General features: G+C 46.8%; 1 protein-coding gene across 1 annotated transcript in view; it reads right to left on the bottom strand.

Moving 5' to 3' along the window:
- Positions 1 to 18,034, bottom strand: part of exoc6b (exocyst complex component 6B) — a gene marked incomplete at its 5' end in the record, with an annotated part of 76,605 nt that overhangs the window by 3,338 nt on the left and 55,233 nt on the right. The window contains 1 exon segment of the mRNA XM_079215298.1: positions 1,396 to 1,508. Coding sequence (XP_079071424.1) covers positions 1,396 to 1,508 — 113 coding nt within the window.

Genomic DNA, 18,034 nt, shown 5'->3' with positions numbered 1-18,034 from the left:
TGAATGCGTCAGTACACAAGTCTGTAAGTATACAGGGATTAGTTCATCTGATGCAGGAAAACCCTCACCGCACGAGCATGCACACAGAGTGTGTGTGTGTGTGGGTGTGTGTGTGTCACATGGTGACGGTGTGTGTTTGGTCGCAGAACACTGGACCGTTATGGACCTCCAGGAGGTCCGGGGGGCCAGCAGACCAGACGAGCCCCAGCAGGGTGCTTCCTCCTGGGCACAGAGGGACCACCGGGCCGGGGCCCTCTGGAGGGGAGACACCGACCCCAGAGGAAGGTTGACTGGACTGAACTGTGTGTGTGTGTGTGTGTGTGTGTGTGTGTGTGTGTGTGTGTGTGTGTGTGTGTGTGTCAGGACGTAATCCTCTAACTCAGATTACAACTTGCTGTTGTGCGTTTGTTTTCGTCCTCTTCTCCACAGCAGCTCAGGATCCAGGCTGGCACATGATGCGGGTGTTGCCGTAGCGATAAACATCAGCATCATCACGCCATGTGTGTTTACCGCGCGGCTGGGGCGCATTCGCCCGTGTAAATCCATGAAGTCGTTTTTTTTTTTTTTTTTTTTAAACATCCAAAAAAGAGCGTTCCTCTTTCTCGAGCGTGCACGCTTTAGTAGTCTTCACACACACACACACACACACATGGCAGAATACAACATGACACACACACACACACGTGATACTTACGGCTTGTATGACCTGTCACAACGCCACAGAGGGGACAGACAGGAAACAGGAAGAGCGGTTGAGATGGAGGTGAAAATGCAAAGCTGCAAATGGTGGATTTAATTTACCCTTCATGGTTATTTTACGCTTATTTGATAAGAAGATTGATTTCAGACTCATTGCCGTGTGCCAAAGCGTGACGTTAAGGGTTCTTAGATTAAACAGTGAGCTTTAAAAAATAAAGAAAGCTAATAAGCATATTTCCCAAAATGTTAAACTCCTCCTTTAACGCAGAGTTTATCTGTAAAGTAGATGTAGGGGAGCTCCCACCCTCCTGTTCTGTTCCCGCTTCAGGTCAACACCGCTAGCTCCGCTGCCATTGTTAGCACAGTTAGCCGCTAGCTGCGGCCATGTTGAGAGCCGAGCGGAGTCAATGCGTCAATAATGGCACATTTCAAGGGATCAAATCTATGAAATCTATTTACAAGAAGAAGAAAGCCGGAGCCAGAGAATGTTTGGCAGCTTTGTTTGAGAAAAAAATGTAATAATTGATTATCAAAATTGCTGAAGATTAATATTCTGACTGTCTAATAGCTGCTGAAGTGCTTCAGCTCGATCTTAATGGAAACATACGGAGGTGAGGAACAGAAGGAGAGATTACTCAGAGTGAGGGAGGAGTGAGGAGTGAGGAGTAAAGGAGTGAGGAGTGAAGGAGTGCTCACTTCTCCAGCAGGGCCAGCGCAGTGTGTGGGTTGACTCTCAGGTATTTGCAGGTGGGTTTGCCGTAATCAGCCAGGTAGGTGGACCAGTCCCAGTGGGTGAACAGTTCCAGTAACTAGATGGAGACAAACAAAGAGAGACAAAAATTAAGTAATACTTTTAATAAAACAAGTTTTTGGGGAAAGAAAATCTAGGAAACTATGACGCGATCATGTTTCTGCAGCACAAACTTCGTCTTAAGATTCCTCAGTTTAACTGATTAACAAAACTTTCAAAGTACGACAGTAGCAGGTTGGTGAATCTTTCATTAGATGCAAAGTTGCAAAGCTCGGCTACTTTGGTTAAAAATAAACTGAATCTAAAGGAAGCACATGTTGCATTTCTTAGGGGTTGTTTCCCTAAATTTAGCTTTAATAAATGCTTTGTCTGCACTTCCTGTTCCCAGAATGCAATGTTCCCCGTTACTTTAGTTACTTCACCAGCTGAAACTACTTCTTTGAAAACCAGCGAAGAAGAGTTACCAAGAAGTTTGGAAAGAGGGATGAGGGGTGACAATAGGAAGGAAGGAGGGTGAACATGATACTGACGAAGATGAGGAGTCTTCCTCTTCTTGCCCCACATTTGGAACTGTTGCATAACCTGCTGCTGCCCTGCTGAACTCTACCACACACACACCGTCTGTACAACACACACACACACGTACATACATGCGAGCAGGGAGCCCCGGTGAACTCTGGGTAACACCAAACACACACAGATCCAGAGAGAGGAACCATATGTGAGCGAGGGATGAGAGAGGAGAGGGAGGAAGGGATGGATGGAGAGCAAAACCACATGTGGGGGAGAAAATGAGAGAGAGAGAGAGAGAGAGAGAGAGAGAGAGAGAGAAGGTGACGGAGGTGCGACAAACAGCTGATGGGACGCTCTTCGGGGGGAAAACAAACCCCGCCTCTACGTCGGTGTGGAGGGTTTCTCCACGGAGCCGGTGGAGAGAAAATAGTCCCTCCGTGGAAACGAGCTCATAACTCCTGGACAGAGACGTTTGTGGTCGAGTGATTAGAGTCACACTCAGCCTCCTTGGCCGTCGGAGCGGCGAGGTCGCGTCCGTGACCTCGAGTTGACCTTTGGAGACGTTCCAAAAAAAACAAAACAGGAAGTGTCCCAAATGTTCTCTATTAGTTATTAAACTGTTTCCTCCCAGCGAGGCTGTGGAGGCAGAGCACAAGACGGACTGCTGATTTGGACTTCCTCGTCTTTTCCTCCCTCTCTCTCTCTCTCTCTCTCTCCTTTGTCCCCGACTTCACCCTCGCACGGCCGAGGTTTGACCTGCTAATCGGCCCACATAAACAAACACAACAAAACAACAACAACAAGAAGCTGCTCGCACAAACAGGTGGGGAGAAAAGGACGTTACATAAAGACAGAAATATAAAATGGAGGCCGGGAGGTTAGGGGGATAAAATCTGTGGGGTAATTAGGTTGAGAGAGAGAGAGAGGTGAAGACGAGGTGAAGTAAAGATAGATCCCGTCTGGGAGGAGGAGGAGGAAGAGGAGGAGGAGGAAGAAGAGGAAGAGGAGGAGGAGGAGCGGCCGTGTTGACACTAACAAACTTATCTGAGAGATCCTTGTTATCACTTCACTGACTTTCCTTTTATACAGAAAACAGAAAACAAACGCTCAGCAAAAAAAAGACGAAAAGAGGAAGTGAAGGAGAGGAGTTGAAAAGAAGAGAGGAGGAGGAGAAGGAGGAGGATGAGGCAAGTTAAAGGAGATGAGAGATGAACAGAGAAGGAAATGAAGGTAGAAGAGGTGAAAAGTGATGGATGAGAGAAGACAAGAAGAGAGAGAGAGAGAGGAGGAGGTAAGAGAGGAGATGGACAGAGAAGGAAAGGAAGAAGGTAGAGAAGGTGAAAAGTGATGGATGAGAGAAGACAAGGAGAGAGAGAGAGAGAGAGGAGGAGGAGGTAAGAGAGGAGATGGACAGAGAAGGAAAGGAAGAAGGTAGAGAAGGTGAAAAGTGATGGATGAGAGAAGACAAGGAGAGAGAGAGGAAAGAGGAGGAGGTAAGAGAGGAGATGGACAGAGAAGAAACAGATGAAGGTAGAAGAGGTGAAAAGTGATGGATGAGATAAGAAAAGGAGAGAGAGAGAGAGAGGGAAGAGGATGTGGTAAGAGGAGAGGAGATGGACAGAGAAGGAAAGGAAGAAGGTAGAGAAGGTGAAAAGTGACGGATGAGAGAAAAAGGAGAAAGAGAGGAAAGAGGAGGTAAGAGGAGAGGAGATGGACAGAGAAGGAACGGAAGAAGGTAGAAGAGGTGAAAAGCGATGGATGAGAGAAGACAAGGAGAGAGAGAGAGAGAGGAGGAGGAGGTAAGAGGAGAGGAGATGGACAGAGAAGGAACGGAAGAAGAGGTGAAAAGTGACGGATGAGAGAAAAAGGAGAAAGAGAGGAAAGAGGAGGTAAGAGGAGAGGAGATGGACAGAAGGAACGGAAGAAGAGGTGAAAAGTGATGGATGAGAGAAGACAAGGAGAGAGAGAGAGAGGAGGAGGTAAGAGAGGAGATGGACAGAGAAGGAACGGAAGAAGAGGTGAAAAGTGACGGATGAGAGAAGACAAGGAGAGAGAGAGAGAGAGAGAGAGGAGGAAGGAGCAGAAGAAGAGAAGAGTAAAGAGAGATGAAGAATAGGAGGAGTGGGAGAAGAGAAAAGGACTGGGAGAGTTTAAAAAGGAGGCAGAGGATGAAAAGATGAGGGGAGGATGAAAAGACAAAAGAAGAGGGAGAAAATGAGAAAAGAGGATGAATTGAAAGGAGGAAAGAGGAGAGAGACGGAAGAAGGGGAAGAAGAGGACGAGCGAGGAAGAAGAGAGAAGATGGACAGAAAAGGGTAAAGAAGAGGACAGTAAAGGAGAGAGGAAAAAGGAGGAGAGAAAGGGAACAAGGGAGAGGAGAAGAGAGGAAGAGACTATGAATAGGAGGGGAGGAGAAAGAGGGAGGAGGAAAGAGGTAGAGGAGAAGGACAAGGAAGGAAAGGAGAAGAGATGGAGAGGAGGAGAGGAAGAACAGAAAAGAAAAGAAGAGGAGAGCAGAGGGAGTTGTGGGTGAACTTGAGGTCAGAAGGTGAGTTCAGTTGCAGAAGAAGAAGTGCGACAAGAAGGGAGGAAGAGGAGGAGGAGGAAGAGGAGGAGGAGGAAGAGGAGGAGGAGGAAGAGGAGGAGAGACAGATGAAAATGGAAAAGAGAAGAAGGAGGAAAAAAAGAAAAAGGGAAAGCGTGGGCTTTCCAAAAACGAGCCACACGCGAGCCAGCAGGTCCTCCTGGCGCACACACACACACACACACACACACACACACGACCCCCGATTCACCCCACACACACACACACACACACACACACACACACACACGGAGAGAAAACGGCAGGTCTCTCTCCTCACCTCTCGCTGAACTTTTCTCTCCGTCTCGTTCCCCCTCTCTCACCTCGCCATGACCTCCCCCGCGCTATCGCTCCTGTCTCACACTCTCACACACACACACACACACACACACACACACACACACACACACACACACACACACACACACACACACACACACACACACACACACACACACACACACACACACACTTCTTCTGGGGGACGAGCAGTCACCCTCACATTTCTTGTTTGTTTTCTCTCATTTCTCCTCCGCTAATGGGGTTCTCTCTCTCTCTCTCTCTCTCTCCCTCCTTCTCTCTCTTTCCCTCCCTCTCTTCCTCCTTCCTCCCCGACTTTCTCACATCCCCCTATTCTTCTCTCTCCCTTCTTGACATTCAATCAACCACTCCTTTAATTCCTCTCATTTCTCCTCATCCTCTCCATGTCAGCTCTTTCGTCTTTCCGTTTCTCATCCCTCCTTTCTTTCTCCCTCTCTCTCTGCACTCTTCATCCCTCTTCCTCCCCCCATCTTACCTCCTCTTCCTCCTCCAACTCTCTCCTTTTGTCATCTCCGTATTCATCCTTTCCATCCCTCCTTTCCATCTCCAGCTACACTCTCCCTAACCTTTCCCTCTCCTCCCTCCATCATCCCCTGTTCCTCACCCGCTCTCCCTCCTCCTCTATTGCCTCTCTCCCTTCTTTCTATTTCCTCAGTCTTTGCATCATTGTTACTCCAATTATATTCCTCTTTCAAACTCCTTTTATTCCTCTTCTCCTGGCTACACCCCCAACCTTTTCTAACAATTCTCTCAAACTCAACTCTCCTCCATTATGTTCTGCTTGTCTTCTCCCTCTCCTCCTCTTCTCCCTCTCCTCCTCTTCTCCCTCTCCACCTCTTCTCTCCCCTCATCCCTTTTTACTTTGCACTCTCCTCATTCTGTCAATCAACTTTTCTCTAGTTTCCTCCCTACAGCCTTTCCTCCCCCTCCCAATTTCATACGGCTCTAATTCGCTTTCTTCGCCCTCTCCTTCATCTCTTCCCTTTCTTTACCTCCTTATTACTCCCTCCCTCCTGTCCTCCACTTGCATCCCCCTGTCGCCTCCTCCTCCTCTCCAAGTCAACTTTCCTTCCATCCTTCAATTCTCTCCATCTGAACTCCTCTCCTCCTCTCCTCCCTTGTCTCCAAGTCAACTTCACTTCTTTCTTCCATCCTTCCTTCCTTCATCCCTCCTGTTTCTCCATCTGAACTCCTATCCTCCTCCCTTCTTTCTCCTCTCCAAGTCAACTTCACTCCTTCCTTCCATCCTTCATCCCTCTTTTCTATCCTCCTCCCTTCTCAATCCTCTCCAAGTCCACTTCACTCCTTCATCCCTCCTTTCTCTCCCTCTCCATCTGAACTCCTATCCTCCTCCCTTCTTCCTTCTCTCCAAGTCCACTTCACTCCTTCCTTCCATCCTTCATCCCTCCTTTCTATCCTCCTCCCTTCTCTATCCTCTCCAAGTCCACTTCACTCCTTCATCCCTCCTTTCTCTCCCTCTCAACTCCTATCCTCCTCCCTTCTTCCTTCTCTCCAAGTCCACTTAACTCCTTCCTTCACTCCTTCATCCCTCCTTTCTCTCCCTCTCAACTCCTATCCTCCTCCCTTCTTCCTTCTCTCCAAGTCCACTTAACTCCTTCCTTCACTCCTTCATCCCTCCTTTCTCTCCCTCTCCCTCTCAACTCCTATCCTCCTCCCTTCTCTCCAAGTCAACTTCACTCCTTCCTTCCATCCTTCATCCCTCCTTTCTATTCTCCTCCCATCTCTATCCTCTCCAAGTCCATTTCACTCCTTCATCCCTCCTTTCTCTCCCTCTCCATCTGAACTCCTATCCTCCTCCCTTCTTTCTCCTCTCCAAGTCCACTTCACTCCTTCCTTCCATCCTTCATCTTTCCTTTCTCTCCCTCTGAACTCCTCTCCTCCCTTCTTTCTCCTCTCCAAGTCAACTTCACTCCTTCCTTCCATCCTTCATCCTTCCTTTCTCTCCCTCTGAACTCCTCTCCTCCCTTCTTTCTCCTCTCCAAGTCCACTTCACTCCTTCCTTCCATCCTTCATCCTTCCTTTCTCTCCCCCTGAACTCCTATCCTCCTCCCTTCTTTCTCCTCTCCAAGTCAACTTCACTCCTTCCTTCCATCCTTCATCCCTCCTTTCTATCCTCCTCCCTTCTCTCTCCTCTCCAAGTCCACTTCACTCCTTCATCCCTCCTTTCTCTCCCTCTCCATCTGAACTCTTATCCTCCTCCTCCCCCCTCTCCCCCTCCCTCTCTCCCTCAGTGTTTAGCAGACTTGTTAATGGTTATTCCGGCTGTGAGCAGGATTTATTTGTTTGGGACCGTCGGGGAATTGCAGCGTTCCCGTTCCTAATGGCCGACCGCACGGGTCACCCAGAATGCATCATGTTTACGGCTCACACGTTGCATGACGCAACGTTCCCGCTACGAAGCAGAGAACCGGGTGACCGGAGCGCATTCGTCTTCGCAGGAGAGGAAACTGTGACTTCAGGCTTTGAACCAACTCCTCTTCTTCACTCCATCGTCGTCTCTCGGCTCCTCCACGCCGTGACAGCCAGAGGTCAAAGGTCACTGAAGCAGGGAGAGCGGATCTGACTTTTATCAAGGAGCCATTTTGGCACCAGCCAATCAAACGTCTGCTTATCTTCATGTGTGGAAACAGAGCGTCTCTTTATTCCAAGCAAATCAATAAATGCTTCATAATAACCATCGTTGTTAATAAAAGGGTAAAACGATAGTTAATGCGTTAATAACATTAATTAAGTCGTTCTATTATGTCTGTTAGTTTAGCATTAGTTTGGGTCACATGAATTATATTATATCATCGCTGATGAGACAATGGCCATCAAATGTTTGTATTTATATATATATATATTATTATAAACACTTTATTGTTGCACACATCATTAAATTGATTATACTATATTAGGTATTTGTTAATTATTACCAAATGATTTGTAAAGGTTTAAGAAATCGACAGACCAGAAATCAAAAATGAACCATTGACAAAGTATGTAAATAATGTTTATATTTATTTAAAGTAAGTATTCATTAACCGGTTAACAAGATATTATAATCAATCATCAGTTGGACCTTTAAACAATGTTTGTTAATGTTAAATATCTAGTTTTTAAACCGTATAAGTGTTAAATATCTGGTCCATAATGTTTAAAGATGTTTTGTAACAAATACTAAAAGTGTATACAAATTTATAATGTGTGCAAGAATAATCTGTTACAATAACCTATAGCATGGTTAATAAATCATAATTTTTTTTCAGCATTTCATTGTTTTTTAACAGTAAAACTATGAACTAAAGTTTGCATTTGAGTTTCTAAACGGTCCCTGTGTGGTTTGTCTTAATCGCTCGTTGACTCCAAACCTTTAAGGTCACGGAAAACAGATAAAAGTGCTCCTGACTGCCGCCACACACACACACACACACACACCATCACTCATCACGCCGCCAGAGGTCAAAGGTCGCCGCCAGCACACAAAGACGGCTCTGACACCTGTCAATCACGTCTGGATCTCCCGTCACTAAGAGCAGAGAAAGTGGTTTTCACTTTCCTCAGAAGGAAAACAGAGGAACGTGTCCGTCGTCTCTCGGCTGCTTCTTCCTCCTCTCCACACAATCTCCATCTTTGTTTCTCTTCTCCACCTTCCAGGGTCCAAAGGTCACTAAAGACGTGTCCTATGTCCAGATTCTGACACGTGCCCATCAGTGTCACGGAGGCTTCATAGGCCAGAGGTCAAAGGGCACGAACCAGACGGCATGTTCTACTTCAGGGAGATTTGAGGACGAGGATTCATGGAATTGTCCTAATTAAGATATTTCAACGTGTTTTGAGGATTTTGAAAGATAGGAATTAAATAAAACGTATATATATATATATATATATATATATATATATATATATATATATATATATATATTCAAGATTTTATTCATTGTATATTTAATGATATATTTACCATAATTCAATACAATTTAATTACATATTTATTAGATATAGTGATATTGATTGTCGGATTCCAAACCCAAAAATATCCAATTTATATATATTTAATATAAATGAAAGCAGATTATTTCTTGATATTACGCCGAACTGATGACCAGAATTCATTTTTCAGCGCTCCGTGTCTCTCACCCGTCAGATAAAAAGGATTTCACACTTAACCCGACAGCCGGCTCTTAACCCTCGAAAAGCCAAGAGGTCAAAAGGTCAAATCCAGAGGTTATCTGGCCTCGCTGACGGGCTACTGCTTCTCACCGCTTCACTTCGGCTCCTGCGTCCTCACACACACACACACACACACACACACACACACACAGCAGCTTGGTCACTATCGCTCCATCTCATACTACGACTGGAGTGAAGTAAGCTCGGATGTTATCGCCTCGCCAACAGGGAGCTCATTTTTCTCCCTCAGCGGAGGCCCCCAAAAAAATTAAATTAAAACCAACCGCGTGCATCTTTTGTGCGTCCGCCTGCCAGGACGCAGTCACGCCACCGTAGTGCCACATGTAGAGACCCCATGACATCATCTCGTCTGTAAAACACTGCTCTTGTAGATTCTTTACTGTTTTACTGTTGATTTATTACTCGTTGTGTCCCTTGCTGCTGGAATCCTGCAATTTCTTATTTCATCAGTCACCTGATCACGAACCAGGAAGTACGACTGCAGAAACGACTGCAAAAATAAATCCTGCAGAATAACTGTTGTTGCTCAACTCTTGCTTAAGGTCTCTTTCTTCTGCTGACTTTGTTCCTTTCTCTCCTCCATCGCTCCGTCTCTCCCCTCCTTCCCATCCTCTCTCTCTTTCTTCCTCAGCAGTGACAGAAAAGTTGTGCGACCCTTTTAAAAAAAAAAAAAAAGTGACAGGGCTGAAATGGAGTGGAACAAGAAAAATAAAAAAACGGAGAGAGAGAGAGAGAGAAGAGTGCTGGTGGTTCAACCAGGGGTCTCCGCTGTCAATTAGACACTGCACAGATGGAGAGAGGGCGAGCGAGAGGCATAGACGGAGTGAGAGAGAGAGAGAGAGAGAGAGAGAGAGGAGAGAAAACTCAAAAAGAATGATTGGGGAAATATTACAGGACTGCAGGAGGAAAAGGGAAAGGAGGGAGCGAAGGAGGTCAGGCGGAGGGTAACTAGACGTTACGGAGGAGGAAGAAGGAGTGAGCCGATAAACGAGTGCCGGCTGGAGCAGAGAGGCTGCTGGGAGCTGATAGAGCAAATAAAGACAGAGGACTCCAAAACAAACAGCGCAGGAGGAACAGCGGCTCTTAGCTCGATTTAGACTCAGCCACTTTAAAAAAAAAAAAAAAAAAAAGGAGGTCAATTTGGCCTGGGACACTTTTTTATTTTTTCAAAGAGGTTAATTCCGGGCCGGGAGTTCATTTTGGGTTCGTCCGCTTTTCAGACTTCACTTCACTGGTTTGATTCTGATTATTAATATGAAATTCCTTTGCAAGAGGCAAATTAGATGAAATCACTTCTTTTTATTTATTTTTTGGGGATTAAACAACATTTTTATGGGGGATTCAGTTCCTTTTTTACGTTTTAATCGTCAATAAAGCCTCCGCCACTTTGTCAAAACTGGATATGAGAACTTAAAGGGACAGTTCGCCCCAAAATCAGCAGTAGAAGTATTTGTCTGCTAACCTGTCGGGATATTTATTGATTATCTTGATTATTTTTTGGGAGATTTCACCCGTAGAAATGATGTCAACAGCTATGTCTCTTTCCAGAAATCATGACATGTTTACTGGATACTCCAGTACCTTTAAAGTTCCTCCTCTTCCTTTTGAAGGACTAGAACTAAACAATGAAGTTTCCTCAGTTTTTCTTTCTTTCTTTTTTTACAAGTTTGCTTTAAAAGGTTCACGAGCCAAAAAAAGGTTAAGACCCTCCAGTTTAAACCCCCCTGAAGTACAAATTCAAAAACATCTGTGGCCCCAAGCTGCTTCTCAAACTGCTTTTTCTTTTCTTTTTTTTTAACCGCAGGCAAAAAAAAAAGAAAAAAAAAAATCAAATTCGCAGACACAGAAAACCGTTTCACAACATTTCACATCACTCCTTCTCCTCGACAACCACAAAACAGGAAACAGTTGAAAGGTCTCAACTTTTTGGTTTGACCATGGAATGACCGCGCACACACACACACACACACACACACACACACACACACACAGGAAGGGGTGTAGATGTGGGTCATATCGGGGAGACTGACAGAGAGGTCAAGACTGATAACACAGAACAATGACCCGACCCGGTCAGCGCACGGTCAGTGTGTGTGTGTGTGTGTGTGTGTGTGTGTGTGTGTGTGTTTGAACCACCTTGACCCCCTCCCTGACCACGACTTGACCGCCGCTTCTCGGAAGCTGCGAAACCGCCGCTTCCCACTGAGGTCGCTCTGTTGCCGTGACCACTGCCTGACCTGTTGCCACGCCGATAAGGACCGGCCACAGACAGGACAGGAAGTTGAGACAGGGGCCGAGAAACACACACACACACACACACACACAAATAATAGGACACATTTCGAGCAGCGGCTATTTTTTTTGCAGCGTTATCTTGAGCGCAGCAGGATCGCCGACTGCTTCATTACGCCACACGCTGTGTGTGTGTGTGTGTGTGTGTGTGTGTGTGTGTGTGTGTGTGTGTGTAGCAGAGACAGGTGTGTGTGTGTGTGTGTGTGTGTGTGTGTGGGGGGGGCTGTGTAGGTAGCCGGTAAACAGCATTTGTGGAAGAATGTGCGCGTGAGATCAGATAAGCTGCCCTGGGGTCTGCCGGGCGGGTCTCAAACCGCCGGCACCAACACTTATCCCCGCTGACCTCGCGCTGCACCCACTTTGAGTCGTGCGTTCTTGCGCTCGCCGTGTTTGACAAGAGACATCAGCCTCCGTGACGCCCGGTAATCACACTTGAAGAGGGGAAGAGGAAGAAGTCGAAATTAGAGGCAGAGGAGAATATGGGAGGGGGAGGGGCCAGTTCAATCTATAATGGTTACTGGAAGGAGAAAGTTCAGTGGCAACCTTTTGTCTCCCTTTCATCACACACACACACACACACACACACACACACACAGTGATAACACAGCTGAGTCGCTCTGCAGCTAGGAGACACAGCGGAGGGAAACAGATTCCTCATCTCTTTATGTGTTGAATGGTGGGTTTGGCTAACAGCTAACAGCTAACAGTACACACACACACACACACACACACACACACACACACACACAGCTGCTACACTTCTTGAGTTTAATGAAACAGTGAGGGTCAAACAAAAAATTATGAATAAAAAAAACTATTTTCGCTGTCAGCTGTCAGTTAACTTCAACAAAGGTCTTTGCTGTTATTCGATATGTTTAATTTATATTTGAGCAAATTAATCTAGAGCTTCATTAACTTTCTTCACTGCTCCTGAACCCTCTGGGGAATGAGGTCATTTTCTCAATTTAACATCATTTCTTAGATTCCCCTTTTTAAAGTCACTTTAATATGATACATACCCATGTGTTGTATATCAAAAATTGCAGAACAATCTCAGCTCTCTGTATAATGAGGGACCATTATCCTAAGGCTAAAGTGTGAAGTGATAATATGGCCCTAAAGCTGAAAAATTGAAGCTCGATTTTTGAAATTCTTCACATCTCATGAAAACATAACTTTACTCATGTGGACGAACAGTTTTGATGATGGAAATTGGTTTAGCAAAGGTCATAGGTTCACAAAAGCAGTGGGAGATATGAATAAAATGGTAGATAAATGTAAATAAATGTCTAAAACCAGACGTTGTATTATGGGTTAAATGCAGAGAATACATTTTTCCCCTTGTGGGACTAATACGGGATTTAAAATGTAAAAATGTTTGCTGCTCGGTGGGTTTACAGCTCCTTATGAGGACAAAACAATGCCGTGTTTAAAGTTTTGAGATCGCAAAAACAAAAAAGAAGGAGCTGAAACTGGATATAAAGCTCCGTAGAGCCGAGAGGAGATCAGCCTGATAATTATCTGAAGGCCTCAGCGCGATCCTCTTCACATTCGCCATTTGATACCGTTAAACAAAAAGGTCATTTGGACCTTCTGGGAGCCGTGTTTCGTGCAGCAGGAACAACAACACCCACAAATCCGGCTGAAAATCTAAAACCCACCTGTGGATTTCTTCGGTGATAAAGCAGAAGTAGATTCCTATCTGCACGGATACTTATGAAGCGTAGGAAAGATTCAAAAAGCATCACTTGATGAGAACACCACCAGATCCTGCGGCTCTAAATCATCATTTTAGACACTGGGACGGGACACGGCTGAACCCGGGACGTCCCGGTTGCGTAGCAACGCGGCGCTTCACGCACCAACATTCGTTTCTATGAGCGGTTTTTGAAGGTTTGTGCAAATGTGTCCGTCTGGAACCTCTCTCTCTCTCTCTCTCTCTCTCTCTTTCTCTCTCTCTCTCTCTCTCCCCCTCTCTCCCCCAATAGATCGGCGGGCGAGCATTTAGATGTCCGTCTGCTGCTCGTCCTCCTTCGCCCGCTTTCTTCTCCGCTCATCCCGCTGTTTCACCCCCTTCTGTGAGCGGTCAGCCGGATGAAGGGAAGTGTCAGCCTCCCGAGGAGAGAGAGAGAGAGAGAGGGGGCGAGAGAGGTAGAGAGACATGGGGAGGAAAGAGAGGGACCACCCTGGACGTCCCTTCACCAGCCGTATCACTTTCACCTGACTGCACTCTTTCACCCGCCATCCGTCGCTTTTTGCTCCGCCAACATTTTCACGCATTCATGTCTCGCTTCAGAATCTCTCCCTCTCTCTCTCTCTCTCTCTCTCTCTCTCTCCCTCTCTCGTCCTGTTTCTCCCTCTCCCCATTTCTCCCTCTCTCCCCCTCCCTCTCTCGCCCTGTTTCTCCCTCTCTCTCTCGCCCTGTTTCTCCCCGTTTCTCCCTCTCTCCCTTTTTCTCCCTCTCTCTCTCTCGCCCTGTTTCTCCCTCTCTCTCCCTGTTTCTTCCTTCGCTCCCTGTTTCTCCCTCTCTCTTCCTGTTTCTCCTTCCCTGTTTCTCCCCCTCTCCCTCTCTCTCTCTCTCTCTCTCTCCCTCTCTCCCTCTCGCCCTGTTTCTCTCGCCCTGTTTCTCCCTCTCTCTTTCTCTCTCTCCCTCCCCATTTCTCCCTCTCTTTCTCTCTCTCCCTCCCCCCCTCTCTCCCTCTCTTTCTCTCTCTCCCTCCCCCCCTCTCTCCCTCTCTTTCTCTCTCTCCCTCCCCCCTCTCTCCCTGTTTATATCTCCCTCTCTCTCCCCCCTCGTCTCCATCATCTTCCTTTACATTCACTCCGGGTCTTTTCCCGTATCTCCCTTCATTCTCTCCCTCTTTCCCTCCTCCCTCCTCCCTCCTCTCGGCCCAATCCGTCTGAGGACTCTAAAGGTCAAAGGTCATCCTGACGCTCAGTTCATCTTCTGTCCTTTGCTGAATCCTTCGCACGCTGCAGCCTCCGTCCTCCGTCTCCCTGAACTCCTCCACCTCTTCCCGTCCTCACCTCCTCCTAACCCTTCTCTTTCCTCCCTCCCGTCATCACTCCTCCCCCCCTCTCCCCCACACGTGGGTGTGCATTTCAGGTCGACCCGGCTAAAGACCGACTCTGGATCAAACCTCGGGGAAAATAAATCACGCCGACAGACTTACGGGCTTCGCGGTAGCTGGAATTAAACTCCCATCCGTCCTCATTTAAAGACGGGAAGCGGAGCTCTGGCAGGTGCACGAGACCCGACATCCTCGAATAAAGAACAACAACGTTATTCGAAAACAGTCGGGTTTTGAGGGATGACGTCCCGCTTCTTTCGATGAGTCAACGGACCGGAAGCGAGCGCTCTGTCGGGAACAACGAGGCAAAGAGGACGACCTCGCTGCTATTCACCCTGCACACACTGTCTTTAGAGGGCTCATTGTTGTATAATACATAGGTTCTACTACTCAAAATGTGCACTGAAAATATACAAATATATATTTATATATACACCTTCTGATAAAGGTGCAATATTCTAACTGTGCAATATCCCCACATAACTTTCTTCCACCTTTCATACCACCTTCTTCCTTATTATAGTGTGTTTTTCTTTCCTAAACCGTTGACTTTGAGCCCTGCACAAGAATTCCAATGTGTCTGAACTTTTGGTCTGTGCACAAATGGCAAATAAAAACCTTGAAATAAATAAATATATATATATTTATTATTCCCCAATGTTTCCCCTCAAGAAGCCAACTCTAATAGAGACCCCAAAATAGAGCGGAAACATTCAGCAGCATCTCAGATGTACTGAACATCCCACTGGAGCCAAAACTGATTATACTGATTATTATGTAATATATATATATATATATACATATATATATATATAATATTATTATATAATAAAGTAGTGCACGGGTTCATTCCCCTCTGTTTTCTTTTCATTTTCTCTCCCCCTCTATTGGTTTTCCTTTTGAGTAAATAATGTAAAAAACTATTAAGCCGTTCACTATTTTGTGCAAAAGGTCATAAGATTGGCACAAATGCTTTTAATGAAAATATTTAAAACATATCATTCAATGCCACATTTGAGAAATAATTTCACAGAAGCACACGTTTTACTCCAAAAGGAAAGAATTATGTCAATATCACACTTCACAAACTCAGCTGCTATATTTGTTCTGAAGGGTTTTGGGACTGAAACTGGAACTGAGACGCATATTAATGCACTTTAACACACTAGTAGCTCTGGTTTTACACTTTGTGACTCATTTTCTTTATTTTTAAGTAACTTTCCTGTCGTTATGAACTCTTCACCGCTTCATGCGTCTTGGACTATTCAGAGATCTACGTGGGAAAATGGATCAACGAAGAAGATGGAAATCTGTTTGTTCGATCCGTTAGCCGTTAGCCGTTATCCGTTAGCCGTTATCCGTTATCCGTTATCCGTCCTGGAAGGAATGAATTCAAAGACGTCATCATGTCAACATCACACTTCACATATTCAGTTTAGTTCTGGTCCGACACTTTAAAGTGTTGTTTCGTAGAATTAATAGATAAAAGACGCCACTGCAGTTATGACTCTCCGTCTCTCTCTCTCTCTCTCTCTCTCTCTTCCTTCCTTTGATGCTCAAGCTCAGTAGCGCTCCTAAAAGTATCAAGAAGGTTCAATATAATAAAAGAAAAAAATCATTAAGACGGATATTTCACACCGATACGTTTACTTTCCCCTAAAATAAAACCTGCATGCCTTCCTCTCGCCGCCTCGTTAGTCTGGGTTACGACGAGGTGAGATGGAGGTTTCCTCCCCCACTGGGCCTCAGCTCATCCCTTTGCCTGTCTATCACACACACACACACACACACACACACACACACGTGTTTGCTGTCTGCCCTCTGTCGATGGCGTCGGGAAGGCAGGAGTGAGTGAATGTGAGATGGAGAGATAGATTTTGGGATGACAGTGTGTGAACGGAACGGGAAGATGAGAAGAAAAAAGAAAGAACATAAGTGGAGGAAAATGAAGGAATCACAAGGTGGAAGAAGAAGAAAGAGACAAAAAGAGAGGATGGAGAATAGACGGACTTAAAGGCAATGTAAAGCCGTGAAAGAAACAAATAAAATAAGGAGAGGAGAGAGGAGGAGAGGGGAGAGGAGGAGAGGAGGGAAGAGGAGGGAAGAGGAGGGAAGAGGAGGGAAGAGGAGGGAAGAGGATAGAGGAGAATGTCTTATGGAAGGACGATGAAAAGTAAAAAGGAGAGGAGAGAGGAAGGAGGAGAGAATATGAGAGAGGAGGAAAGAGGAGAGGATAGGAGAGAGAAGAGGAGAGAGGAGATGACAGAGGAGAGGACAGAGGAGAGGGGAGATAGGAGAGGAGGAGAGAGGAGAGGAGGAGAATGAGAGGAGAGGAGGAGCGAGAAGAGGAGAGAGGAGAGGACAGAGGAGAGGACAGAGGAGAGGGGGAGAGGAGAGAGGAGGAGAGAGGAGGAGAGAGGAAAGGAGAGAGGAGAGGAGGAGAGAGGAGAGGAGAGAGGAGAGGAGGAGAGAGGAGAGGAGGAGAGAGGAGAGGACAGAGGAGAGGACAGAGGAGAGAGGAGAGAGGAGAGAGGAGAGGAGGAGAGAGGAGAGGAGGAGAGAGGAGAGGACAGAGGAGAGGACAGAGGAGAGAGGAGGAGAGAGGAGAGGAGAGGAGGAGAGAGGAGAGGATAGGAGAGTAAAGAGGAGGAGAGGAGGAGGAGAGGAGGGAAGAGGAGAGAGGAGAATGTCTTATGGAAGGACGATGAAAAGTAAAGAGGAGAGGAGAGAGGAAGGAGGAGAGAATATGAGAGAGGAGGAAAGAGGAGAGGATAGAAGAGAGAAGAGGAGGAGAATGAGAGGAGAGGAGGAGCGAGAAGAGGAGAGGACAGAGGAGAGGACAGAGGAGAGGGGGGGAGGAGAGAGGAGAGGAGGAGCGAGAATATGAGAGAGGAGGAAAGAGGAGAGGAGAGAGGAGAGGACAGAGGAGAGAGGCGGAGAGAGGAGAGGAGAGAGGACAGAGGAGAGAGGACAGAGGAGAGAGGAAGGAGGAGAGACTATGAGAGAGGAGGAGAGAGGAGAGGAGAGAGGAGAGGACAGAGGAGAGGGGGAGAGGAGAGAGGAGGAAAGAGGAGAGGAGAGAGGAGAGGAGAGAGGAGGAGAAAGGAGAGGAGAGAGGAGAGGAGAGAGGAGGAGAGGAGAGAGGAGAGAGGAGAGGATGGAGAGGGGGAGAGGAGAGAGGAGAGAGGAGAGGACGGAGGAGAGGGGGAGAGGAGAGAGGAGAGGAGAGAGGAGGAGAGGAGAGAGGAGAGGAGAGAGGAGAGGATGGAGAGGGGGAGAGGAGAGGAGAGAGGAGAGGAGAGGACGGAGGAGAGGGGGAGAGGAGAGAGGAGAGAGGAGAGAGGAGAGAGGAGAGGAGAGGACAGAGGAGAGGGGGAGAGGAGAGAGGAGAGAGGAGAGGAGAGGACGGAGGAGAGGGGGAGAGGAGAGAGGAGAGAGGAGAGGAGAGGACGGAGGAGAGGGGGAGAGGGGAGAGGAGAGAGGAGAGAGGAGAGAGGAGAGAGGAGAGAGGAGAGGACAGAGGAGAGGGGGAGAGGAGAGAGGAGAGAGGAGAGGAGAGGACGGAGGAGAGGGGGAGAGGAGAGAGGAGAGAGGAGAGAGCCTTATGGA

This window comes from Taurulus bubalis, assembly GCF_910589615.1.
Source record: "Taurulus bubalis genome assembly, chromosome: 3".
Taxonomy (NCBI): Eukaryota; Metazoa; Chordata; class Actinopteri; order Perciformes; family Cottidae; genus Taurulus; species Taurulus bubalis.
Note: the sequence above shows the minus strand (reverse complement) of the source record. Positions and strands in the feature narration are given on the sequence as shown.